General features: G+C 36.0%; 1 protein-coding gene across 3 annotated transcripts; it reads right to left on the bottom strand.

The window, feature by feature from the left end:
* Positions 1 to 218: 218 nt before the first annotated feature.
* On the bottom strand, positions 219 to 8,266 carry LOC122617280. Of its 3 annotated transcripts, XM_043793075.1 has the most exons (4): positions 8,178 to 8,266; positions 7,719 to 7,901; positions 7,446 to 7,643; positions 219 to 1,554 (listed from the first exon to the last, which is right to left on the bottom strand). In XM_043793075.1, exons 1-4 carry the CDS (start codon positions 8,254 to 8,256, stop codon positions 1,400 to 1,402), a joined length of 615 nt encoding a protein of 204 aa, XP_043649010.1. In that variant the 5' UTR covers positions 8,257 to 8,266; the 3' UTR covers positions 219 to 1,399. The 3 variants fall into 3 exon arrangements, with proteins under 3 accessions (XP_043649010.1, XP_043649009.1, XP_043649011.1); XM_043793074.1 differs by having other exon boundaries at positions 7,446 to 7,901; XM_043793076.1 differs by having other exon boundaries at positions 7,450 to 7,901.
* Between the last annotated feature and the right edge of the window lie 1,812 nt (positions 8,267 to 10,078).

Here is a 10,078-nt window from a genome sequence, read left to right as displayed (position 1 = left end):
CACATGCATATCTTTTAAGTAGTTTCGATTTCATTTAGTATTCTTTTTATTTGTGTAATAAACCGAACTTGTTTGCAAACCTGATTGTTCATTATTTCATTTGATTTCGCCTCCATATCCACCTAACCCAGAACCCACATAGAACACCCATATCTATATATCACGCAAGTGCACGCTGTAAATAAGGAACCGCTTACAATCATTTTCTAGAGATCGATATTACCGCGCTTGCCAAGTTTTTCCTAGCTAAGGTTTCAGTTGCCACACACTCTCTTATTCATTTCCCGGGAAACCAAAGTTCCCGGGCGCCAATAAAAGCAAGTAATTATAGCAATAATTAAGTGTAAAGCACAACAAATGTCTTTAAAACAGAAATATAAAAAATGAAAGCCAACTCGAAACATTTACCGCAACAATTGACAACAAGCATTCATAGCAAACGAAACCAAAAAAAAAAATAATAAAGAAAACAAAAGGAAAAATATATATGGATATGGATTTAAAACCAAAATGGGAACAGTTTTTTAATAAATAAAACTCAGTTTACGAGTTGAACATTTTCTAAATACGGATTAGATTAAACTAAGGACAACCATAATTCACTTGGAGATTAAGTTGAGGAAATGCGAGCGACTACAAGTTATACACGTTCATTGTAAAGTTAATTTAGGACAAGTTTAGGGCTTGAGAACTAATTAAAAATTAAACAACAAAGCAAAGGAAAATACAAACAAAAAAGTGCATTAAGCGTTGTCGAGGAAAACATTTACTAGCCTAGCCTAGTTTGCAATTATTAAGTTAAATTAGTTTCGAGGACATTCGACCGATGAATCCCGAAAACAAAACAAATCCCCAAAATCGAAAGACGTGGAGCAATTTCAAGTGAGGACAGACATTTGTTTATAAAACAAAAGAGCGCATGTTATAGACACCATACACACACTATATATATATATACAAATATATATTGAGATTTGTACGAGAACATGAATGTCAAAATCTAGCTACAGAATTGCATATTATATAATATATACAATTGAATTAAAGGGCAAAAACAAAATGTTGTTGTAGTAAAATTACAATTAAGTTTTGTTTTGCTACCACGTCATAAACGAAACAAGAGCAAAATCGAAGAGCAAATAGCAAAGGTCAAAAAATGGGTCAAATTTTAAATGTGCAAAGCAAAAACGACACAAAAAAGGAACAACAAATTTTTTGTAATTTCTTTACAGATTATAGATTTGTTTGGCAAACAGGCGGTAACAAATACAAACTAAAAAACAATTTTTCAAATAAAACTAACATCAAATTTAAAACGTAACGTGTTTTCTTAATATAGTGGATTTAAATGTATGTAATTGACTCTCTTGGTATCTCGGAAATAGGATATTTTCTCGTTTCATATTGACTTCACCAAAGGTTGCCGGCGATCAATGATCAGGTAATATTCGCGCATCATGTTGGAGAACTCCAGACCACCGGCGTGACTGCAAGTGGTCCAGCAATCCATCACAAGATCCAGCTCATAGGAGTTGCTGATGCTCTCCAAGTCGTCTGCAAGGGACATAAATACCGATGACTATGATGATTATTAAAAAACAACTGAGGATTCCTCGATCTGCACATACTGTTTACTCAGGTAGTGTTAGTGCGAAGGAGAAAATTAAAAATGTTTTCTTGGCTTGGAATAAAGAAAGCACATCATTTTGGAAACTTGTGGGCGTGTCAGCATTTTGCAGTTGTTACAGTTGGCCAAAAGACAAAGAATTTATTATAACATTTTTTTAATGTGTGGCCGTGACAGTTTTGAGCGGTTTGTGGGTGTTAGTGGACGTGGCAATAATATTACAATATTGCCATCTGCATGCTCTCCACTGTCTAGCTTTTATGTGTAGTTCCCGAGATCACAGCGGTCATACGGACGGACATACGGACAGACAGATCCACTTGATCCAGTTTAATAATATATTATGGTAATTGGCTAATATTATTGTGGAATTCAATTATATATTTAAATATTGTCAGACCAGCATGAAATAAATAGGCACTTTGATGTTTTATTTTCTGTGTCACTTTATTGTAAGAACTGCACACGCTCGCTTTCATAAATCGACTGACGACGCGTAGATCATGAGTACACACACAAAGCCACATACCACAAAGCTACAAAAGACAGAATGAAGATAAGCTACAATAAGCAATTCATCTTCTCTCTATCCTACTCTCTGCTATGCAGGAGTATATGTAAGCTATGTGACTTTTGCACACATACATACTTTCCAACACGCCACCTCAAAAGTTACATTGCTGTACTTTTATTACTAACAAGACTGTGCATGTCCTTCTGGGGAATAATTTTGATCCAGCATTCGCTGCGAGGAGTTGGGGAAACCCAGTAAAACCCAATCAGATCAATCGAACATATTATTTACATTAATTCAGTTTTGCAAACAATTTTAACTAAAAATTAACATTATTTCGTCTTTGTAAGAAATTCAAAATTATAAAATAAACAGTTTTATTTATTAAATTAAATTAAATGTTACTTTATTTCACGAGCCCCAGTTCAGTCCGGTTCCTCTGTAGTTTAATCCAAGAATATTATGTTTTAATTCATTCTGAGAGTCCAAGTCCACTTCTCAATGTAATGAATCTTGCAGATGGTAACGGCTTAGTAAGTATATCAGCAAGTTGTAAATCTGTAGAAATATACTTAATACAAATAAGTTTACTTTCAACTTGTTCTCTTGTAAAATGATATTTAATGTCTATGTGCTTAGTTCTCTTGTGGCAAGTTGGGTTATTTGCAATACTAATACAACCTTGATTATCTTCATAGATATCTATTGGACTATTTAATTCTAGCTTAATTTCAACCAATAAAGACTTCAGCCATAAGGCTTCTCTAACACCTTCAAATAAGGCCATGTACTCTGCTTCGGTGGATGAAGCTGCAACAGATTTTTGTTTCATTGTGCTCCATGAAATTAAACAACTTTCAAACATTTTAAATAAATAACCAGTAGTACTTCTTCTGTCTGTCTCATTTCCTGCCCAATCAGAATCAACATATCCAATAAGAATATTACTAAACTGTACATTTTTCTCAAACTTCAATCTCAAATCAACAGTTCCTTTTAAATACCTTAAAACTCTTTTAAGACATAGCCATAATTCCTTATTATTGTTGTTCGTATATCGACTTAGAATACTTATTGATGTACTTAAGTCTGGGCGAGTACATAACATGATGTACATCAAACAACCAATCAAGTTTCTACATGGTGCCTCATATGATTCTTCAGATTGTAGAGCCTCATAGTTCAGTTTGCTTGGGAGAGGTGTACTAACTGCATTGCAGTCTTCCATATTAAACTTTCTTAACACATTCTTTATATATGCAGATTGACTGAGACATATCTGACTTTTATTTCTATCAATTTTAATTCCGATAAAATATCGAACTTCTTTTAAGTCAGTCATTTTAAATTTATTTAGAAGGTATGATTTGAATTTAGACATTGTTTCGGATTTACTAGTGGCAATTATTACATCGTCCACATATAATAAAATATAGATATTATCTAAGAAATTTCCTTTATCTAAAATATAGATACAGCGATCAACTTTTAGATTTTCAAATCCAACATCTTTAAGCACATTTTCAAAAACTTCAAACCAGCATCTTGCGGCTTGTTTAAGGCCATAAATAGCTTTATTAAGCTTGCATACTGCATTCTCATCGCAGTATGGCAACCCTTTTGGAGCCTTCATGTAGATTTCATCTTTTAGTGTTCCATTTAAGAATGCTGTTTTCACATCCATATGATGGACTTGTAAATTGTATTGGTTTGAAAGGGCCAACAAAAATCGAAAACTGGTAATTCGTGCAACTGGTGCAAATGTCTCATCATAATCAGTCATATATTCTTGTGTAAAGCCTCGTGCTACTAGCCTTGCTTTATACTTTACTAAGTTTCCAAACTCATCTTGTTTAATACTAAAAACCCATTTACAATCTACTATGTTTTTATTATTAGGCTTCTGCACCAAACTCCATGTTTTATTTTCTGAATGTGAATCAAGTTCATCTTGTATGGCTTTTTCCCAAAAAGATCTGTCATCACGAAATTCAATTTCGTCAATTGTACTGGGAATATCATTTAAACAGACTTGAGTATTCATTAGACATTTTTCTAAAAATCTATACGATAGTTTAGGTTTACCTTTATTTCTTTCACTGCGTCTGATTTCTTGCTCACATTTGTTATCTTTTATTTCATCACCAGTTTCTATAACTGGATCGGCATTCTTTAGACATGTGGAATTTTCACTATGTTGTACATTCATCCTTGAATCAACAGATTCATCATTTTCCACCATTGGAAAATCTGACTCTTCATTTTCTTCATTTAAAGAATCATCAACACTTTCAAGTTGAACCTCCGAGTCTTCTTCATGTACCAACTTAGACTTTAACATGTTTATTTCATCCACCACAACATCCCTAGCTGTCATAAATTGTCTCGATTTCTCATTCCACAATTTGTACCCATTTGGTTCATAACCGACAAGTATTGTTTTAATTGACTTGTCATCAAATTTTCTTTTATGCATTTTATTAAGTGCATATACTGTTGAACCAAATATCCTAAGATATTTTAAGATTGGCTTTTTATTATGCCACATTTCATATGGTGTCTTCTTTTCTTTCAACGCTCTACTTGGGGACCTGTTAATTAAGTATGTTGCTGTTAAAACAGCTTCACCCCAAAAACATTTATTAAGCTTAGAGCTATTAATCATTGATCGAGCCTTTTCTGTGATTGTTCTAATCATCCGCTCTGACACACCATTCAATTGTGGAGTATGAGGAATCGTTAAATGATAGCTTATGCCTTTTTCAACACAGAAATCACGCATTTCATTTGAAAGATACTCCCTACCGTTATCTATATAAAGGTTTACTAATTTTAAATTGAAATGAGCCTCACTCTTGGCGATAAAATCTTTATATACAGAGAAAACATCTGATTTATATTTAATTATATATGTCACACAGTAATGTGTGTATTCATCAATAAAAACAACGTAATAGTTTTTATTATCAATAGTAGAGGGTGTGATTGGCCCACAGACATCGGAATGGACTACAAACAAAGGTCTCTGGATATTTTCTTTGTTTTTAAATTTATTAAATTTTAATCTAGATTGCTTGCCGTTTATACAAGCCTCACATAGATCTTGATTTAGCTCTATGTCTTTTAATATATTTATATCTTCAAATAGTTCATTTTGTTTTATCTCTAAGAATTTGCCTGCACTTATATGACCCAATCTTTCATGCCACAAGCGATACTCAGCACTATTTCTAACTTTTGATGTGTATACTCTACTATTCATGTTAAATCTTATTATTGGTACATTGTACTCACATGTTCCATCAAACGCTAGATTACCATCTTTAGTTACTCTGATGCCATCCGGGTTAAACTCAACCGTCATTCCAGCATCTTGCATCTTCTTCACTGATAATAGATTATGTGGAATTTCTTTACAGTACAGCACATTCTTCAGCGTTATTTCCCTTCCACTACTGGTAAGGTTAACCACTCCTTTTGCAGTTGCATGTATGTACTCTCCACGCTTTGCAATTTCGATGGCAATATGATTTTGCAAGTTTTCATGTTCAGAAAACAACGACATATCATTGATGAGATGATCTGATGCACCGGAGTCCAGGATGAATTCAATCAGCCCCATATTTTTATTTATGTTTTCCTTTCTAATCATGAATGCAAAGCCTCGTTGAGAATTGGTTGTTGCAATTTGAGCTTGCTTCTCTTGTCCACTAATATTACTACCAACATTTAGATTTCCTGCCTGCCGTTTCAATAAGAAACAATCTCTCTTTAAATGTCCTGGTTTTCCACAATGAAAACATTTCGGCTTCGATTTAAATTTATTCTTCAATTGTTTTTTGTGCATTCCTTTGTTTTTATATTTATTTTCTTTAACTTGGTTATTGCCTATCGCTTGAAGAACTTTTGCGCTTGTGTCCTTGCTTGTATTTTTTTAGTTTTGTCTCTTGGTCAAGTAGTCGATTTTTAACAAATGCTAAAGTCAGATTTGCTTCAGATAGTGTCTCTATTGCAGTTACGACCCCATCGTAGCATGTTGGAAGAGTTAGAAGTAAGTGTGAAATTTTGTCCATTTCATCTATTTTTGCACCTGACGCAATGAGCTCAGTTATTAAATTATCAAACAAATAGAAATGATTTTGTAGCGAAGTATCACCCTTTAACTTTAACCCCAATAGTTGTTTTCTTAATGAGAGTTGTGAAGCTAAACTTTTTCTTTCATAGATTTCGTCTAATTTAGCAAAAATCTCCTTAGGTGTACATGCATTATTTGCATGAAACAAAAACGAGTCACTCAGATATTCAACAATTATGCTTTTTGCTTGTCTTTGTGCCTTTTTAATATCATCATTCACTATATTTTGTTCGTCATCTATTACACTCAATAAATCATTTTCTTCTAAAAGCACTCTCACTCTATACTTCCAAATTGAATATTTTTCCCCATCAAAAGGTTTAATATTTCTCTTTCCTTTATCCATTCTTCCTTTTTACTCAATACACACAACTTGTATTCGTTTGTCTTCTTAGAAATGCGGTGACTGCAAGAATAAGAAGAGAGAAAGAAGAGAAAAAAAAAATTTGGTACCGACACCAGCTACAGCGTCGCGGTTTTTCGCGCGAGAAAAAAAAACGCTTATGTGTATGCGACGAAATTGTGAAATTATTATAAACGTTTAAGACGCGCACATATTAAACTGCCATACAACTATATGTATGTAATTATATTAAATATGTATATGCATATATTAGCAATTCAATGCATATATGTATGTACATATATATACACATGTATTATTCTTCACTTTTTATTGTAGCTTGTTATTAACAATCAAAGACTTAATTATTTCAATGCTATTTTGTGTCTGGGCCCATAACCTATGGTAATTGGCTAATATTATTGTGGAATTCAATTATATATTTAAATATTGTCAGACCAGCATGAAATAAATAGGCACTTTGATGTTTTATTTTCTGTGTCACTTTATTGTAAGAACTGCACACGCTCGCTTTCATAAATCGACTGACGACGCGTAGATCATGAGTACACACACAAAGCCACATACCACAAAGCTACAAAAGACAGAATGAAGATAAGCTACAATAAGCAATTCATCTTCTCTCTATCCTACTCTCTGCTATGCAGGAGTATATGTAAGCTATGTGACTTTTGCACACATACATACTTTCCAACATATATATACTTATTAGGGTCGGAAACTTAGCTACTTTTTAACTCTGTCTGGGATTGGCCCAATGTTGATAGAACCAAAAGGAAGATCCCATGCCCGATCGCCGACTTACTCACGACCATCTCCTTGACCTCCCATTCCGCATCGTAACGGTAGCTTAGAAACTGCAGCACCACCAGAAGCTTGGAACTCTCGAGCTTGGGCGTTATCCTGTGCTTCGCCAGTGTATCGTCGTCCAAAAATAGGGTCAAGCGGCTTAACATCCTGGCAGTGTTGTCCCTGATCTCGGTCAGGGTCTTCAATATTTTGTCTATCGTAGCGAGAGGACGTTGGAGGCGTTGGTACAACTGGTTGATTCGTTTCTCCGTGGTCTGGAGCTCCTTACGCGAGTCCGCATTGTTGAGCTTATTCTCCGTGCTGAATAGCTTAAGATTTATGGTCCTGATTTGCCTCATGGCCGCCTGACCATTCTGGATCCCCCTTTGCCACTGCTCCGCATCCTTGCACACTTGCTCGGACATCGTAATCATTTCATTTCTGGCTTTGTTCAAATTCATGTTCGAAATTGCTAAATTAAATCGATTGACGTTGAACGAAGTTAGAAATAAAATACGTAAACTAAAAGCTCCCAGGGCTGCCTAGTTAAGGTTACAAATACCTTTACCAGGGCTGCGACATAAACAGAGTTGCATTTAAGTTGTGCCTGTAAGCACCTGTCTTCTGACTGTTATTGTTTTTAAATCAAAAAATTAGGTCTAAGAAAATTTGCTGAACTTAGTTTCAGAATATCTGGTAATTTCATTTTAGTCCCCCTTTCTCCTTTGCTCCCTAATTATTTCCTTACCGATCGTATTGCGTGCCAAATTGATCAAGTGTCCACGATTAAGCAGCCGACTAACTTTGGCCCCATTAATTGCGATCATGTTGGCCCCACCTCCCTCTTCACCTCCCCCATCCACTATTTACAATTAACTGCGTGACGCAGGCGCAGAAAAATCGTAGGAAACAATTTTCACTTGGCTTATTTTGGAATGGGAACTGGGATCTGGAATCTGGAGATGGAGCCTGTAGTCTGAAGTCTGGAGTCGGGGTCTGGAGAATGGAGCTGGTGCTGGTGCTGTCAGGCGGCATGAATTACTGTGCGTTGATTGCCTTTCAGGCCTGATTGCAACAACAAGAACAACCACAACAACAATGGCACAAATTGCTGGCTGCTGTTCTTATACATACATATATGAAATGTTTCTTTAGCGGCATGCGGCAAACGGGTTTCGGGCAGTTTGTCCCCCATTTTTTGCTGCCCCCACCCAAGGCGACTGCATTAATTATCAACAAATCATTTTTGCAGCACCGAAAGCCACATTTATCAGCGATTATGCATGGACAAAGGAGTCGTCGGGCTCATTGGACAGCGGACGCAGGACGGAGGACATCGGATGCTCCACAACTGGCGGGTTGCAAGTGTCGCCCGACATGTGTTGCTGTCCCGTGCAAGTGGATGCCATGTGGATCGAGATGGCGATCTTACGTTTTTCAGAAAGGAGGAGAGATCACTCTGATCTCTAAATTTGTTTCACTAACTTATATTAAAAATATTACCCTATTGCAATTTCGAATTCATTTTGTGTGTATCCTCTACATTTGTATGTACACATACAAGCATGAGGAGTTTTCTATTTTATTTATTTATCCTGTGTCTAACATATAGAATTTTTTTTTAGTGTACACTTGGAGGATTCTGAGCTCAGGGCGTCGGCGACATGACATCGCATTGATAAGCGCAAAAAATCGAATCGAATCGAATCGAGTTGCCGCTGTCGCTGGCTCGCAATTAAGATATTTTTATGTAAATTAATGGAAACTCAGAAGGGACCGTTGACTTCGATATAAGAAAGAAAGAGCTGGAGCAGCATGCGTGCAACTTACAAATAAGTACAAGTCCCAGCGATTGGCTAGCCCGTATAGCCCCAATTGCGCTTTTTTAATTGAAAGGCTCGGGACAAGAACCAAAAGCCTGCCAACGGGAGAAGCAAACAAAAAGTGACGCACCGAAAATTTATTGTTTCAAGGATCCAAGGCGATTCAGCCCGATCCCATTCGATTCGATTCGATTCGATTCAGCAAAAGGGCCGCAGGCCATGGAACCAAGCAGGAGGATGCCGAACGGCATCATTGTTCCCCAATCTCGGGGTCCGTTCTTTACTCTTCTCGGAGCTCTCTTACTTAGGCATTTATGTCTGGCACTTGACACATTTTGTTATGGCATTTTTCAGCTACCGCGCGGAGTTCTCCGACTCGGTTGACCCAATCAAAATTCCTGCATCTTGCACTTGAATGCGTTTAATTTGTAGGATTTGCTTGGGTCCAATGTTTGTTGGTCGGTCAAGTGTTGGAGTTTATGTTCTCCCATGCACTGGACGGAACATTGGAGTTGCGGCTTGGGGCTTACAAAAAAGTTTAAATAGGGCTATTAAGTTGTAAACAATTTATTCAACAACTTTGACCTTCGACGATACTTAACTTGGAAATGCTTGTGTCTCGTCAGGTCTTTTTATATATGTATGTATATGTAAGATTTTATATATTAAATGTGAATGTTAGTAGTTAGTTAGTTTCCTACCATATAAAATATATATATTCTTGATCAAGATCAATAGATGAGTCAATCTGGCCATGTGCATTCATATGAACGTCGGGATCTTACGAACTATAAAAGCTAGAAAGATTAAGATCAACTTTTGGTCG

The sequence above is a fragment of the Drosophila teissieri genome, chromosome 3L (genome assembly GCF_016746235.2).
Source record: "Drosophila teissieri strain GT53w chromosome 3L, Prin_Dtei_1.1, whole genome shotgun sequence".
Taxonomy (NCBI): Eukaryota; Metazoa; Arthropoda; class Insecta; order Diptera; family Drosophilidae; genus Drosophila; species Drosophila teissieri.
This window is presented reverse-complemented; position numbering and strand designations above follow the sequence as displayed.